The sequence below is a fragment of the Stenella coeruleoalba genome (genome assembly GCF_951394435.1).
Source record: "Stenella coeruleoalba genome assembly, chromosome: 11".
Taxonomy (NCBI): Eukaryota; Metazoa; Chordata; class Mammalia; order Artiodactyla; family Delphinidae; genus Stenella; species Stenella coeruleoalba.
In genome coordinates, this window is record NC_137157.1 from 59,774,719 (window position 1) to 59,792,215 (window position 17,497).

The 17,497-nt window shown below is 54.1% G+C and overlaps 1 protein-coding gene across 4 annotated transcripts; it reads right to left on the reverse strand.

Annotated features, from left to right (window-relative positions):
* Window positions 1–705: 705 nt before the first annotated feature.
* Window positions 706–13,556, reverse strand: HOXC6 (homeobox C6; the record flags this gene model as incomplete). Of its 4 annotated transcripts, none has more annotated exons than XM_079937886.1 (4): window positions 706–1,025; window positions 1,747–2,092; window positions 13,016–13,410; window positions 13,531–13,556. In XM_079937886.1, the coding sequence occupies 2 exons, from the start codon at window positions 1,898–1,900 to the stop codon at window positions 718–720; spliced, it is 462 nt and encodes a 153-aa protein (XP_079794012.1). In that variant the 3' UTR covers window positions 706–717. The 4 variants fall into 4 exon arrangements, with proteins under 4 accessions (XP_079794012.1, XP_079794011.1, XP_079794010.1 ...); XM_079937885.1 differs by adding an exon at window positions 8,042–8,115 and having other exon boundaries at window positions 13,016–13,533; XM_079937884.1 differs by lacking the exons at window positions 13,016–13,410; window positions 13,531–13,556 and having other exon boundaries at window positions 1,747–2,146.
* Between the last annotated feature and the right edge of the window lie 3,941 nt (window positions 13,557–17,497).

The following is a 17,497-nucleotide window of genomic DNA, read 5'->3' on the forward strand; positions in this document are numbered from 1 at the left end:
TTTCTCTCTTTTTGTACTTTTCCCTCTTTTTTTTTTCCTTTTTAAGATGGGATTGGAACACGGACGGTGCTAAACATAAATATAAATACAGAGACCACAAATACAGCTAAAAATATTCACACAGAAATGGTCACAGTTTGTAATATGCCATAATGATCCCCAGGCTTCTTTAAATACAATTCGCCTGGGCTGGGCATTTGCTGGGGCAGAGGGGCCGGGCGGGGGCTGCGGGCAGGCCCTGGGGGTTGCTGTGGGATCACCACGCGCCCTACTTGGGCCTCCCGCCCTCCCCGGCTGCCACGCCGGGCCCTGAGGCCTGGGAGCGGAGGCCCCCGGGCCCGGGAGCCGGCTCTCTGCGCGGGGGCGGGGGTGGGGGGCGCCGAGAGGGTGGGAGGCTAAGTCCTCGTTTGGAGGGAGATCTGTGGAGTCTGAAGCGAGGTTCAGGCACGAGCCCCAAGGCCTGGGCGAGGGAAGGGGCCTGCAGACGAGCCGAGAACGAGCTAGCGAGGGAGCAGGAGAGGAGGAGGCGCCTTGTGAGTCTGTGCGGTGAGGGAGGGGGTCCAGAGCTGACTTTTCAGGTCCATATTTGACTCCCTAATTTTGTCTCAGGAAGTCCAAACATCAATTGTGCCAGTGATAAATACGGAGTGTGTGATTAGGAGGGAGTTGCGGGGAGCGAGGGAGCAGGAGAGAGAGGGGCGGCAGGGACAGTCCTGGTCACTCTTTCTGCTTCTCCTCTTCTGTCTCTTCCCGCTTTTCCTCTTTTCCGCCCAGGCTGTCGACCGCGGCCCCTCCGCCGCCCCCTGAGAGCGTGGACGTGAGATTAGACTCTTTTTTCCACTTCATCCGGCGGTTCTGGAACCAGATTTTGATCTGTCGCTCGGTCAGGCAGAGCGCGTTGGCGATCTCGATGCGCCGGCGCCGCGTTAGGTAGCGGTTGAAGTGAAATTCCTTCTCCAGTTCCAGGGTCTGGTACCGCGAGTAGATCTGGCGACCGCGCCTCCGGTCCGCTCCATAGCCGACCCCTAGAGATCCGGGCACAAAACACACTAAAAACAATCAGCAAGGCATCCTCCGCAGACGATTTAGCCTAGCACAGCCCTGACCCTCCCAACTTGGCCAGCAACTCACGGGCCCCCTCCAGCCTTCTCCTCTCGGCCCTGTCTCCACCCCCACTGGGGGTACTACAGCCAGGATCCCAACTTCATTCAGTCCCCCCCCCGCCAGGTTGGTAGGTGGGTCCCAAAGAAAGGTGGGGGTAGGGTGGGGGACAGAACCAGGCAGAAAGCTGCAAGTCTAAAAGCTGATTTTTGAAAAATCCCAAACATGGGGGATGGGGCCCCATTTCTGAACGACTGGGTTCCCCCATCTCCCCAAGCGCCCTAGCTCCTTGGAAACTTCTCCCCACTTCTCTGTCCCCTCCTCTCCCCCTCCCTTCTCCTCAGCCTGACTCGACTTTGGGGGGCTCCCCCACCCCCTCCCCTCATCCCCTGCCCTGTTCCTGCCCCCTCAGCTCGCCTTGGAGCCCTCCAATCCGTCAGGGGCCGAGGGGGCCAGGCCCCTGCGAGCAAGCGGGAGGCGAGCAGAGGGGGCAGAAGAGGGGGCCCTGTCTCGGCGTCGGCGAGGAGACGAGCGTGATTGTTTTTATGGGGCCATAAAAAACTCTCTCCGCCCGTTCTTCTAGGGAAGCCGGTCATAAAGCCAGTTCAGTTTATTTAATTTATATCTCGGAGCTGTAAAACTCACCACTGTGCGAATTCATTCGCTGCATCCAGGGGTAAATCTGGATACTGGCTTTCTGGTCCTGGGGCGCAGTCCTGCCCTGCTCAGAACTAAAATCCTGAGCGATTGAGGTCTGTGTGTTATGTCCTAAGGTGTTTTGTCTGCAGTTTGAGAGCATGTCTTTCTCCTGGTAAAAGGAATTAGATCCATAGTCATACGGCCCTCGGCTGGAACTGAACACGACATTCTCCTGTGGCGAATAAAAGGGAGTCGAGTAGATCCGGTTCTGGGCAACGGCCGCTCCATAGGTCGAGAAATGCCTCACTGGATCATAGGCGGTGGAATTGAGGGCGACGTTGGGGAGGACGTCCTGGCCCCCGGCGAGGTGGCAGGATAAGGAAGGGTTAGTGAAGTAGGAATTCATCCCTTTGCCTTTACCTGGTCGGGCTATGATTTCTTTAATATTTATTTCTGTCTCCAGTTTGTACTCGGAACTAGATGGTTATAGGGACGGCTCCAATCCAGGACAGACAAAATGACAAAGTCAGCTGACCCCCTCCCAGCCAATCGCAAGCCAGATGTCAAGAAGGGGGAAAAAAATCGCTTCTGCTTCTGTTGATTCCCTAGTTGAGACTAAGTGTGTGCTTTGAAAGTAAGACTTGGATTTCTTTTAAAAATATATACGTAAGGGAACTGATTTGAGGGTGAAGGAAGGGTGAATGTCCCCGAGCAGGGCCTTGGGGCCCAGAAAAGGAGAGCTGCACTCCCAGGAAATCTCTCAGCTCCAGCTAACTTTGCTGTGCTGTAGCCACAGCCAGGGCTGGAGAAATCCCTGTATTTTCAATCTGATTTCATCTTTTATATCTGCCCCCTTCTAAAATTACATCTTGATTTCTCCATGGGAGGAACTCCCTCCCAGCTCAGGGAGATCCCCAGAAATCCTACAGGAAATCCTGGCTTGATACTCCATGGAGCGAGTCTACATCATTAAACCAGTATACTTTTCCGAGTAATTTTTTTAAAAAAATCAAAAGTGGAAAGAAATTGCATAAAACGTGGTGCTCAGAGGGAGGAGAGTCTGGGGTGGAGGGAGCATGTGGGGAGCCCCTAAGTCTAAAGAGGGAAGAGTGAGACATCAGGGTGCAGTGGCAGAGCTGAGGTGTGCAAAGCAGCCATGCATCTGCTTCCTCTTCCTCCTAGCCCCCCCCGACCCCCGTCTACCTCCTCCTCAGGACCCCTTTTGGGGGAAACTCATAAAGCATTTTTGCCTAAAAGGGAAGATTTATTTTAAAAATAAATAGGAAAGGAAGAGAAAACGTAAAAGGTGGGAGAGAGAGAAAAAAAGGAAGAAGAAAGAACTCTGAGAGTCTTTTTAGACACATCAACTCCTGTTTATGTTGGTGAGAATTTATGATTTAGAGCCAGCCAGGGCCGTTGGGGTAATTCACATAGGATCCAGCCAGAGAGAGAAGGCCGGCGGGGTTCTGATGGATACTGAGTGTCTTGCAGGCTCAAAGCCCCTGCCCAGGTCAGAAGCCCCTGCCCCCTCGGACTCTCTGTCCTGCCAAGGGAGGTGCCCCTGGACCTGAGCTCTGGGGCTTGGAGATTCTAGCCAAGGTTTCCCGGGGTGCTCTCACCCAAGGGCCGGCCACACCTAGTGGGGCCGGGCCTCTCAGCAGCCCCCTACCTCCATTTTCTTCCCACCTGGGGGCAGAGAATAAGGAAGAGAAGGTTAGGAAAAGGCGGCTGTGTCCGAGGCTTCTGAGGGAGCCGCAGTGGGCAAACAGAAACAGCGGAAGGTGTGCAGATGTTCTTTTTTTTTTCCCCCCTGATTAATCCAAACTTATGTTGATAGCGTAACATAGGCTGAAAATGCTTTGAGTTGAGAAAGAGGGGGTCAGTGGGGCAAGCGAGGGGAGCAGTGGAAGCTCATATTTTCGCCTCACCATTTTTTGGTGGTGGTGGGGGAAACTGGCTATAACAAGAACCCGGATGTCTCCGGATTTTATGATCTTTTCCTTCTGTGTAACAAAGCGGAGTAATCAATGGGTAGCAATAAAGCCATAAACGGGACTACGCTGGGAAAAAAACTCGTTTATTCATCTGCTGTAACGTTAAGGTTTCCCTGGAGTGTCGCTAGGGGGGAAAAATAAAGTTTCGAACCCAAAAGCAGACTGTGTAGGAGCTGATGGAGACAACATGTTAGTTAATACGTGAACCTTGTTACGGGATGGAAGAGTCTTCCTGCGAGACAATTTGTGTTGGCTTTTAAAAATACAGCCCCAGTCCTTCAGAAAGGAGGGAAATGTGTTGGTATTTAGAAGGGCAGGGGGAAGGCCCCTATAGTTATTAAGGTTCCCCCTCTTGGACCATACTTTCCTCTCCCCAAGGAGATGAAGGTGAAGCGTAGAGGAGGATTCTTAAATTAAGGAAGAAATTTTTAGATGAGTTGTCTCATTTTGGGGTGCCATGGCAGGTACACAAACAGACACCAGCGTGAGCTGCTTTTCGCTCTAGAATCCAGCTGTCCTCGAATTGAATTCGTGGCATGCCTGGGCAGTGGTTTCCAACAGCTGGCTGGGGCTCCAGGCCCCCTGGAGGGCAAGAGAGAGAGGGAGAGAGAACTAGGGAAGGGGTGGAAGACCGAGGGGGCTGAACTAAGGAGCAAGTCAGTGCACCCCTGGATACAAGTAGCCGCTCTCAGAGTTCCCATCCTCAATTCTGCCCTAAGGGTAGCAGTGTAACACGTAAAAGAGGCCGGAAGAGAGAGTAAATTCCCTCCCCACCCCCACCTCCTTTTCAGAGAGAGATTGCTAGAGGGATAAATCATGTCAGTGATATTTCCTTCAAGATATTAAATTGTTGCAATGTACAACAAATTGAATGATGGAAGATAGGATGTCTTAATGAGGTTTCGCTTTCAATGAGTGTTGATTTTCTACGTATTTTAAAATCTCTTTCATGGGTGGGTGGGGGAAGGAAGGACCTTGAAAGAAAGAAGGGGCTTCTGGGGAAATGTGCTGCAGCTCCCCAGCAAGGATGCCTGGGTTTCCTTGAGCCCCTCCTAAACAAAGTCTGGAGGGGAAAGGGGCCCCAAAGTTGGGGAGAGTCTCCTTTAGGGCCTAAAAGCGGTGGGCGCGGGGGTGGGCGACCTGAGGAACAGAATGTAAGTCTCAGCCCTGGAAAGTTAAGTGTTTTATTACGTCCCTAAACAGAGGGCAGAGACTGAAAGGTCTCACCGATTTATAATGAACAGGAACCAGCTGCTGGGGGAAAGAGGCAGAAATGCTGGACGGCGGGGAGAAGGGGAAGCAGAAATACAAATAAGATCCCCTACTGCTTAAAGACTTTCGGCAAAATTAATTTCCAACACACTCTTCCCCCATCACCTTTCATTCCTGAGGAATGAAGCCTTTTTCTTTCAGTTGGATCTTTAATTATGCAGCTGAAATTTGCTGGAAGGATTCGCTCCAAGGGGGGAGAGCAGGTCAGATGAGCCGGGTCTTCCCTCCATTGGATTATATTTTCCTTTTTTCATTTCATGATAATTTTAATTTTTTGGCGAAAGAACAACTGTCTATGGGGGGAAAGCTGGGACTTGGGTTTTTCTAAATATATTTATATTTTCCTGTTAAATTTGTCTGAAAACAATTATGGAAACTCATCAGCAGAAGCAAGAACAGATGTTTTATTAAAACTGCAGTTGAGCTCTGTAAATATGCACAAGTCCTGGGAAGGAGGGGCGAGAACTTGTTCTTTGTTTCTATAAAACAAGCCTAGAGAAATCAGAGAACACCCCCCATCAGGCCCATAGGTCTCCGACTTGGTCTGTCCCCTTCGGCCTCCGGAATCAGGCATCGGAGGGGGTTTGGCAGAAAGAGCGGTTCGCTTTCAGAGTTGGAATTAGTGGATTCAAAAACAGAATTCCAAAAACACAGAAAAGGAATAAAGGCGGAAAGTTGCCCGCTCCCTGTTTCAGCCACCCCCCCCCCATCCAAAACACATGCTTTTCATGAGTGCTAGTTATAGGAGAGAACTTACAGTAGGTGCCCTGGGCCTGAGTGGGGGGCAGTCATTGGTCTGGAGTCCCCAAAGTTGCATTGGAGGCTGGGCACTTGAGGGTTTCCCAGGGCAAGTACAGGGCTCCTACTCCAGCCCTACCCTGCTCCAGGCTGGGGGCTGCGGGCCTGTGTAGCTCTGAACTGGGGAGAGGGTGGCTGGGACTGGACGCTGGCCCTGGAGGGGTTCATGGGCAGGCCTCATCTTGCCTGCCTTTGCTTTCCACTCTGCTCTGGGAAATATATTAATTTCTTGGGTAAGGGTATCTGAAGTGAGAGGGATGAGATCTGGAATTTTTATTGGGGGACAATCTTCTCCAGAGGTCCTGCTTAGTTCGTATTCTGCCAGTCTTCTCTCTCTCCCCAGATCCCCCAACTCTGCACCGATGTCTGTGACTCACCCAGCCTCGCACACAGATACACACACTCCATTCCTGGCTGCCGGCGCCACCAACTACAGCTCGGCGCCTCTGGAGGCTGCTAAGGGACGTGGGCACTGGAGCCGCAGGACTCAGCACTCGGCCTGAGCGCCTGTCTGCCTGGAAACCACTATAGCTGCCGACCCACCCCTTCAATCCTCGACTTCCAGGGCGGGAGAGGAGCCGTTGCCCCACTGGTCCCTTTTGTGCCACTGGGCGAAGGCTGAAATCCCTCTTGCCGAGAAAGCCGAGGTTCAAATTGTTCAGCTCACCTCACAATAGCACTGTTTGGTTAAGGCTTTGCTGTTCTAGAGTGACTGCTCAGTTGGCCCGACTGACTTATGATTGGATTTTTTTTTAATTTAAAAATTAAAGAAAATAAATCCTACTCCAAATGCCTAGTGTTTTGTGTACGAGCTCCTTTGATCTCCACAGAATCCGGAGTAAAAGGATTGCAGAGAGAGTTTCCTAGTCTGCCAGATAGCCTGAACACGGGGAACTGTGTCTGCTTGGGGAGACCAAAACAGAGCTGACGCAAGGAGCCCCCAGCTTCTCAAAGATCCAGTGGGGAAATCGTCTGAGCTCATACCTCCCCATACACACATTGCATTGCAAAAAAGAATGCTCTTTCGTCTTGCAAAGTTCAGGCATGGAAACACTTGGAGAAAAGTGAAATTTGACACACCCAACCCGGAAATGGATCCCATTTGGGGGTGCTGATATTCTGGGGACAGGGCCCAGGCTGGCTAGTTGAATGGAGTTGGGGGTCAGCAGGGAGGGGGGAAGGAGGAAAAGGCCAGATGGGGGCATGTCAAGTGCCTGAGAACTGCCCCAAACACCTCAGAGGCCTGGGCTTTTGAGCTGAGCCGTTGAAAGGCTGCCCAAGCTGCTTTTGCTTTATTTACAATTAAACAGAGGAGAAAGGTACCTGGAGGGCCGCCGCTAACTCACGTCATATTTTCTCTTTTCCCTCTCTCTGTCCAGATTTCTGCCTGACCTTTCCTTATCACCACTCCACTCAATGCTGCTACCATTAGCAGACACAAACTCCCACACCGGCATTTGTTCGGCTTCTCAATTCACTTCTCTGGCTGAAGGTTCAAAAGTAAAATACGTCCTCAGCATCTCTGTCCCATAACACTCAGCCCTGAGCCCCTTTCGGCTCCCTCTGGAAGAAATCCTTTTTGGCTTTGGGCGCCTGGCCGCCAAGCCTCCCACCTCTATCCCAAGCAGCTGAGCATCAGCTGAGGCGGGGGCATACAGAGAGACTTCGGACATAGTATCTCATCCCCACTGGGAATGGGGAGGGAACTCTGAGTGACATTTCAGGGAGGGAAAGCAAGTAGCCGTCCTTGGCCCAGGAGGGAAAAGGAAAATCCAGAATATTTTTGGCCCCCAGAATAAGGGCAAAGGATCCCCAACTTCCTGGCTTCTCTTATACCCCTCCACACCGAGCACTGTTTGGACCCCTTTTGGAGGTTTATGAAAATTGTAAAGTTCAAGAACAAGGCATTTATGACGTCACAGCGAGTTGTCACGAGGAAATTGTAAATGTCATAAAAGTTATGTACGGCTAGGTGCTGTGTGTGGTTCCCCGCCTCCCCTCACTTTGTCTCTCGCTTTCCCCTTCTTCCCCTGGTCTAAGTTTTCCCACTTGAAAATAAAATGTTATTATGTTCTAGAACAATAAGCCAGCAATGAAACATCATCCTCATTTCCCTATAAATAATTTTATCCTTTATTGTTTGCAGACCTAAAAGAACCATTTAATCTGCGCTGGCGAAAAGAGGGAGAGAGATGGGGAGGGGGGAGATTGATTTCAGAAACTAGAATATTACTTACTTCAGTGAGACTCTTTCAGATTTGATAGCCAGGAGCAAAATTAGAGGCGAACAGCGGCCTCTCCGACTCTACACCTGGTGGGATTGGAGATTTATAGGATCTTTAGTGAAGGGGCAATTTAATTTTGTAGGATTTGCTTAAATTCACTGCTATTTTGGGGGGCTGAGGAGAAGGGAGGGTGAGGGGAGAGCGACATGCTTTATCTAGCTTTATGAATCCGCCAACGTTACCCTGATTTAAAAACCCAACAACCTATGTCTCAGGGAAAACTCCTGCAGAAAGGAGTGAGGTGAGGGGGACTCAGCTTTCTCCATGAGTGTGGCCCCCTTAACCAAGCAGTTGCCAGGGGGAAGGAAGAAAAGCTGGAGGCTGTTCTGTCTCTCCACCACCGGGACACCCGGAGGTTTATGGTGTCCCCATAATTCCCCCCACCCTATAAACAGCTGCCCTATTTTAGGATGATTTCTGCTTCCTCCCCTCGGAAAGGGAGAGTGAGGGAGGTGGTAATGGCGGGAGCGGGGTGCCGGAAAGGGGAGGGAGTTCAGGATAGCGCTGTACTTTGTTCTCCGGGGTGAGTTTGCTGGTTTGGCGGGTTTCTGACGCAGGGTGGCAGCAGACAAAACAAGTAAACACCTCACAGACACAATAAACAGGGGCGGCTGCGGCGCCTGGCAGAGGCCGGGCGAGGAGCACACTTTGGGGGTAATGTCACCCTGGCACCCGGGGGCCGCCCAGGCCTAAAAGCTCAAGGCCGCCCTTGGTGCTGGTGGAGAGAAGGTGGGAGAGAGCTGCACGCCTCGGGACCCGCAGTAAGTCTGGACAGGAGATTCTGGGGAGAAACCTGATCACCTAGGGAGTGGAGGTGATCTCCCGTCCTTACTTTCTTTCCTGGGCATTTTAATGGACATTTATACTCCCCCCCACCCCACTCTGTCTTTCCCTGGGCCCAGAAGAGAGAAAGAAGGCTGGTTAATTCCCAGCCCTGGCCCACACTCAGTGCTTTAAGCCTGCAGGCGGTCAGACCCAGCTTCTTCTGCCCCATCAGCCATCTCCCCGGTTTAGGTAGCAGAGAGGATTAAAATAAAGTCCCACCGGTAACCAGATCTGGGTATTTGGGGAACTTAGAGAGCCCCTAATCTGCCCCACAGATGACACAGGCAAAGCTGGGGCCCCGTGAGCGGCCAGGGCGAGCAGGGGCGGGGGAGAGATGCTCACCACACCCTTACCCGTCTGGCTGGCTTTCCCCGCGGCCTCTCCAGGCACCCTAGCTGGCAGCCGCCCCAGACCACCGCCCAGAGGCCACCTTATTAAGCACTCCAATCCCCTCTGCCACCTCAGCAAGGCTTCAAGCACCAGGGCCCAGCGACCGCTCAGAACTGCTCACAGGCCTACCTCACCCATGAAAGTTTCCCACCGAACTCACTTTCAACACAACCGGGTTCCCCTGCTAAAACGGTCCTGAGCTGGGGAAGACTGCAGGGAGGTGTGGAGAGAAAGCAGAAGGGAGTCAGTCTTTCCCCAGCCCAGCTACTTGGACAGCGAAGGCAATAAGGTCTGAGAAAGCCTTTGTGGCATCCCTCGGTTACTGACACCCACATACTCCGATTCCAGCACGAACACATTTTCAGCAGAGCACGCACAGAGGGCACCCAGTGCCTCCTTGAGCCCATGCCCACCTAGTGAGGGCTAACAAAATTTCGCAGGCACATAAAACGGTGTTTGAGTGAATACAGGTATGGCTATACACGATTAACCATTGAGGAAGTATGAGTCTGTACATATTCATGTGTAAGTCTGCGCCTGTACATTTCAGCCTCTACCTAATAAATGTATAAAGCTACCAAGTCTGGTTTCGGAACACAACAGCCAACCCAACAAGGCCGCCTCCTCCAAACAAGGTCTCATTCTTCGTGGGGATCACAACTGTCAGACCAGGGAGAGAAAGGGTTTGCTTTGCCCATTTCTCCTTAGCTAGGAGCTGGTGCATGAAATACAGCCCGTGGCAGGACTGACAAAGCCCCGTAAGGGGCAGGCCTGAAGTGCCCAAAAGAGTGGGCTCAGAGGAGACTGCTGGGGGCCCTGGGCTCCAGGGAGCGTCACCAGACCCTGACCCACAGACTCAGGGCTTCTGTCCAGCCTTAGTTCTGGGTGTGCAGAGTCCTTGAGCCTGATGCTATTCTCAGCTGCCCGGGCTATTATTAGACAATCACAGCAGTGCTCTCCCTCTCTAAGGACCTTGTCTGCAGGGAATCTGGCCTGCAAGGAGGCTGAGGGCTGCCAAGGGTGGCCCCTCTTGTGTTTCAGTTTGAGCACCATCGAGGGAAAGAGAGAAGGGAAAGAAAATCGAAAGTAAGGAGGGAAGGAAGGGGCTGGCATCTGGGGCTGGGTTTTTTCCCTGGCCAGACTAGAACACAGAAAACCAGGGCCAGTCACTGTTGCTATGCTGTCTCTGCATCTCTCTGTGTCCTGAGGAGGAGTCTAGGGGTGAAGGGAGTGAGGGCCTGCGGGACCCTAGCCAGGAAGGGACAGAAAATCAACTGAAAAAAATATTATATAAGGACATTTCAGGACGGTGCTGTTAACCCGACAACCACGAACCCTAGCACGCTGAAGTCTCACCAGCCACGTTCGGTTAGATCCCTGTAGGCCGAAGGGAATACCCCAGCCTTGCCCAGGCCCACCCCTCCAAAGGAAGGGGGGCCCTCTAGTATTCCAGGTGAACCCCTACTGGCCTGAGAGGCCTTCTCCAGAAACTGTTGTCCTCAGGGGTGAACAAAGGAGACTTGTCCGTACTCCCCCCCCCACCGTCCCCCAGCAAATCAGTGCGGCCATCTGCAGGGGTGGGGGCAGACAAAATACAGCGAAAGAGAAATAGAGGCCTCACCGATCGGCGGTTCCCACAGTACGCCAGGAGAAAGGCTCCCATTTTCAGGCTTCCGGGGCCCCTCCACTGGCCCACTGTACTCCCCTTGCCCTTTGCAGGTCGCACGGACTCGGGGCCTCGGCGGCCGCAGCCTGGCTCTCCGGGGCGTCAGCCGCTGGGCCGCGCCGAGCGGCGGGAGAGCGCGCGGCCGCCGGAGCAGGCGGCGGGCTGGGCCCATTTGGGAAGAGCCAAAGCGCTTTTCTCGATCGTAAACAAGCAACGCGAAATTAGCCCCTCGGCAGACGCCTCTGCCGACACACACAAGTCCTACTGGGGGTGGGGGGTGGAAGGGGGAGAGAAAATGCCATTTCTTCCCCCGGGAGAATACCTCCTAGGCCTTTATGTCGGCTGCGAAAGGGGAATTTTGGGGGGGCAGGAGAGGAAGGGAAGGGGATTGTGGGGGTAGGGGAGGGAAGATTCACCGTCAACTCGGGCCCAAGGGGTTTGATTTGAATGCAGTCGAATTATATTTTTAAGAATTTGATAAAAACAGGTTATCCACCCCCTCCCCCCCCACCAGGCGACCGGTCGGGGTTTAAACAGGAAATCGAGGAGTGATCCCCTCCCCCACTCGGGCTTGGCGGAGAAGCCCAGTCGCGCGGTTGGAAGAGGATGGGGGTGGGTGCTCTTGGCTCGGACTGGAGGGGACTCTGGCCCCCAGACTCTCGGATCTCTCCAGGAATATGCACCCCCCTCCCCCAGCTCTGGGGTGTGTCTGCCTGGGTGTGTAAGCGATTGTGTGTGCATCACCGCCCTTTATAAACAGAAGCTCACACATATAGGTGCCGCCTCGGACCCAGGCCAGGGAGCAGGGCGGGGTCATGTATCAAGCTGCAACACATTCAGGGCTACGTACATTTGGAAGAAATTAAGCCACTGTGTTATGAAACCATGTGTGTTGGGTTAGGACTATACAACACGCCATTAGCACCAATTATTAAGCAGCTCCCGAGCGCCCGGGACCCTCCAGGCCGCCCAATTCTGACGTCCCTATCCCATGAGCCAGCCGTGCCTTGAGTCCGCACTGTCTCCGCTCACCCAGGAGGCCCCGCCAGCGAGGCCTGGTCCTGTGCCCACCCATCCTTGGGCCTCCCCAATTCCCACCTACGCCCCAGACAGGGCAGATTCCAGCCCAGAGCAGCCAGGCGACGCGGATGAAGCAGCCCAGTGGATATCCTGGGTGGGGTGGCGGCGGCTGGGGGTGGGGGACTCCGGGCCGCAGGGAGAGAAGGCAGATTGGCCCCCTTTCTCCAAGCAGAAGATGGCTTTTGAGTACCGAGTACCGAGTCCCCCAGCCCCACCCCCACCCGTCCACCCGCAGTGCAGAGCACCTCCCATCTTTCCATCCGTTCGAGTGGGGGTGGGAGCAGGGGTGGGAGCAGGGGTGGGCAGACGCTCTCCCCTCCGCCGACGCGCACCAGCCACCAGCCTCCCCCCTAATTGCCAATTAACAGGCCCAGCCGCCCGCCTAGCTGCGCTCTCTTCCTGCTCATCTGCCCGGCCCTGGGCCCGCACTGCGCATGTGTGAGCTCTAGCGGTCGCGCTCTCCCGGAGACAGGGAGGAGGCTGCGGAGCAGGGAGGGGGCGCTGGAAAGTTTGTTTGGGGGTTGGGGGGCAGACTCTGCTCAGGGAGCAATGGTTACAGCCTACAGGTTCTCTCTCCTGCCCTGAAGTTTGAGCTCCGGACCCCCTCTGTCCCAGTCCCATTAGCCAAGAGGCCGCAGATCTATAAAACGTAGGGACATGGTCCGCGCACTAGACCCAGGCCTTGAGCCCCACCGGTGCAGTCCTGTGCCCCCCCCCGACCCCCAATTTCAGCGTACAGTGACATAAGGACAACACACCTCCCCCACGACCATATTCCAATTTAACCCAATTTCTTCCCCTCCCTCCCCTTCCCCCCCCATAATTGCCCACGCGCCCACCCTCTAACCCTCTCGCCAGCCCCCTCGCCTCTCTAACCAAGACAAGCCGCTGCTGTCCTTATCTTGAAACCGCCACCCAGTTACGGACCATTAGTTACATATTTGAACCAATAAGGAAACACTTACCGGGCGCTGCTGTCACTCTCCCTCTCCCTCTCTCTCTCTCTGCCTCTCTCTCCCACTCTCTCTCTTTCTCGTCTTCCCTCATTCTGTGCCGCTGCCGAGACTGCTTCAGCTCCACATACATATATGTACTTTATATAAATTTAAAAATAAAAAAGAGTAGTCCCAATAATCAAAAAGCCAAATAAATTTGAAGCAGAGTTGCGAGAAGGAGGCAGGAGTGAGAGCCTGGGAGAGGGGAGGGGCGGAGGCAGCTGCAGCTCCCTATCTCAACTGCTCCCGCATTCCTCCTGCCCCTTGGGGGGCTAGAGGGTCGGGAAGGGAGAGAGGGGTGTCCTCTACTCCTGCCTCTCCCCCCACCCCCCTCCCCAGGTGCTTCCAGCTTCCAGCAACTCCATCTGGGAGGAAAGAAATTAAATGAGGGGAGAAAATAATTATTAATCAGATTAATTAAAAAAAATACTGGTAATGAAGGGAGCGCCCAGCGCAGGTTTCCCTGGCAATGGTTAGGCTCTTACAGGGAGGACTGTTCTGTGGAGCGCTCCGAACGGACAAACCACAATAAAAAGTTCACGTTCATGGATGGAATCCACATGACTTCTTGTGGCCAATCCAACTTGTGAGTCGATCGTAAACTTTTATTACTCAGCTGTAAATTTTCTGCAAACAACCGGGAATGCGATGCATTTGTGTAGCGTGTGCAAATGGGCGCCACGGTCGCCATGTTTACCCAATTCTCTCTCAGAGGGAGCATCCCCAGACCCCCACCCCACCCCCACCCACCGTCCACTCCCCACGGGCCGGGCTGCTCCTGGCTAGCGCGGAAAGGGCAACGGGGGAACTTGACAGGAGAGAAGGAAGGATTCTGGCCGCTGAGTCGGCTGCCTCCCTTTGCCATACCGAATTTTACATATTTTCCTTAATAAATGGGGTATTAAGGCTGGCTCTGGCAGAACCAAAGCTTTGCAAAGGTTTGTGGCATTGGGGCAGTGCCGGCGGCGGCGTGAAGGGACTGAGAAGGGATTCACTCCCTACCCCTGCTCCCTCCCCACCCCTGTTTTTTCTAGGAAGAGAACAACATCCTTCCCAATGGGGCGTCCGGGAAGCCCCCCCCCCACTCCACCCCAGCTGGGAACGGGAGGGGCAGGCGGCTGGAGGCCTCATACCCAAGCCTGACCTGGCCACGGTCTGAAGAGCAGAGAGGGTTGAGACCGGTCCTGGGCAGTCCTGCGGAGGCAGCAGGAGGGATGGGAAGCGGGGGCAGCCTCTAGAACCCCCAAAGCGCCCGTCATCCCCAGGTTCCTTTCTCAGAGAAAACGAATGACATTTTTTCCCCAAGACCATCCCTAGTGTCAGGTCTCCTCAGTTCCTAGGTTCAGACGGCAGCTTCCTCCTAATCTTTCTAGAATTAAAAATAAAATAAAGGCCCACGATCTTGGCTCCCACTTCTTTTTCCTTTGGGCGCATGGTCATGTGAAGCCTTTTCTGTCTTATCAGGTGGCCCACACCCACCTGCCTTTTTCAGAAAAATTCTGGTGTCTGGGCAGCTGGGACACACCTTGGAGGCTCTGAAAAAGAACCAATTCTTCTCTAAATTCCACCTTCCATGCTAAACACCGAGCACCCGAGACTCCAGACCCCTGATTTTGGCGATGACTCCAGCGTGGGGGAGCCCAGAATAAATTCCCCCACAGAGACTATTTGCCAACCATTCGCAGCCCAGCCCCTTTCCCCACCAGCTGGAGATCTGAAGGCGTAAAGTTCTTCCCTTGGTCCCAAATTAAGCTGGCATGGGAACTTCCGTGGCTGGGTGCCCCCACCCCAACCAACAGGGGGTCCCTCATCCCCTCCCCAAACTTCCTCCACAGTAAGAGAAGCATTTCCCTCAGCCGGATGCAGAGACCTCGTTCCTTTTACAAACCCACCCATAAATTTTATAACAGGTAGTTAAAAATTACGACAAGGAAGCGCTGGCCCAGCTTCTCACAATGGGCCGAGGGGAGAATGGGGCAGCACTGCGGGCAGTTCACCGGAAATTTTACTTCTAGTCTGTGGCATAACCTGTCCTGAGTTCGCTTTAACTGGGGCGGGGTGACTCTCTCTAGCCAACACGCGGCCAGTGGGCCATCTCATTTAGGGAAGCGGAGGCTGGGGAGGGCAATCCGCTCTCCCATCTCTCCCAAAGAACCCTTTAGGGCACTCACTACCTCCCTCACCCCCCAGATCCCCTGCGGGCCCGCTACTCCCTTGGCCTCTGCAGTGAAGTGGGGAGGGAGAAAAAATGCCGAGAATTTTCAAAAATGCCAGAGAAACGAATTTGCCCCCCAACTTAATAGCTGCATTATCCCTTCTCTACGGTTGGGGTTAGAATAATAAATGTAGGGCGAAATGAGCGAGCTGCTTCAACTCAGCAGTTTGAAAGATACTATTTTTCACAAATCACAAATAGCTTTCGGAAGCCACTTTGATTGGCTAATAAACAAGTAAAGAATGGGAGAATGTCCTATCTGCTGCAGCCGAATGGTCCTCATTCCGGTAATGGGACGGCGGGAGCATTTGGGAGGACGCGTTTCCAAAGAGAGTGCAACCCGCTCGCAATTAAGTCCCCCCATAAAATGGGTTTTGCCTCCTTTTCTCTCCAAACGAGAAAACAGAGGCGGTGGGCACCAGGGGTGGGGAGTCGGGTGCTGCAAGAGGGGGCGGCTGGAGCTCTCTTGGTCTGGCCCACCCGATGCTTCGCATGTCAAGCGATGCCGGGTGCCAGACGCACCCAGCCCTCCGACGCCGGGCTTGGGGCCACCAGCACTACACGGCCGGGGTTGAATGGGACATTGGGTGTGGCGAAAATTCGGCGAGGTTCTTCGAAGCCACTTAGTGTAGGGTCAACCCACTCGGCTACCGGGCCAGCGATTTGTATTAATAGCAATCAGAAGTCCACATTTAAAAATGAAACGGCCCTCGCCGGCCCTCGGAGTGTGGACGCCTGTGGGAAGGCCTGAGGTCGGAGCGAAATGCTCTCTTTTCAGACCTCCCCGGCGGGTTGCCGGTGTTTCCCGCAGCAGACGGGGTTACCTGGATGCCCCGCGGCTGGCAGCAGGGACCCCAGGTTCCGAAACATTTCCCCCAGAGCTGCTCAAAGCTGTTCCCGGCTGCCTGCAGCCTGCGCTTCCAATCGGCAGCCTCGCTGGGGCCGCAGGAGTCCCCCGTTAATGACGCCTGATCCAATCCTGTGTTCAGAACCACTTTGAGCGGGAGCCAGGCACCCAGATGCGGGTGAAATTACACAAAACTAGAGTCGACCTGGGCCTAAGTCTGGGAAAATCATTGACCAGGGAACAGAGACAGAGAGAGACAGAGAGAGGGATCTGGCCTCAAAAATATTTCAGTCTTTGGGGGTCTGGTTTTTAAGACCAGAAGATCCCTTCCCCTCCCCTCTCCCCCTCTCATGACTGAATCAGATGACTTGTATCTCTGGAATTTGGTATTATTTGACCAGGATCTTACTGGCATAAACAGATTTCTCTGTCTAGGACCCTCCAGGGAGGAGCGAGAGCCACCTTGCCCCCCCGAGCCCCTTAGCCTTCGACCCTTTATTTTGGGGAATGAGGAGTCCAACGAAGACTGTCCTTCCCCCGCTGTGGCTGGGGTGGGGGACTGTACACTCAGCAGCAGCCCCCAACCCAGGCCAACTGAGCCACATTATAAGGGCAGGGCGGGCTGCCCCACTGCCAAGGTGAAGCCAGGAGCGGGCTTGAAACAGCCAGAACAGAGGCTGGCGTAAGTGCAAGCGGGCTAGGTGACAGCGACGGCTCTGTGCTGGCCACATCCGCAGTTCAGACTGTGGGCCCGTGCTGTTGGCATGCCAGTCCACTCCCCTTCTCCTTCCCTCCTCTCCCCTGGCCGTAAGCTTCCTAGCCCCCCAACACTCAGGCTTCTTCCAGCCAAGCCCTCCAGACTGCCTTGAGCCTCACACATCCTTCCCACCCTGTTCATGGTCTAGTGCTGGGTGCTGAGTACCAAGGGTTGGCCATGAGGGGCATGTGGAGATGAGAAAGCACACCATTGCCTCATCCTCATCCTGAGCCCCAGCCCCTGGAAGAAAAAGGCCTAGTTGCCGGAGGGGCACAGGGGCAGAGTTTGGGTCTGGGCCCAGCCCAGGACGAGGAGGAAGAAGAGGGATAAGTGGGGAGAAGACGCCTTCTTCCCATTGGGATCCTGGCAACCAGAAACCCACTTTGTTTGGAGCCAAGGTTCTCCCAAGAGCATCTTCCTCCCCCTCCCCCTCCCCCTCTTCTTCACCTCCCCCCTTTCACCTGCCCTCCCAGTCCAGCCTGCTCCTCTCCACGTGAGTGCCCCCAACCCCAAGTCAAATCAGTGGAGGAAACCTTTACCAGAGTGTTGAAAAAGAAGCAAAAGGAGGGGAGGGGGGTAGAGAATGGGGGGGTGTGCTGGGGAAAAAACAACTCAGTCATTGCAGCTTCAACT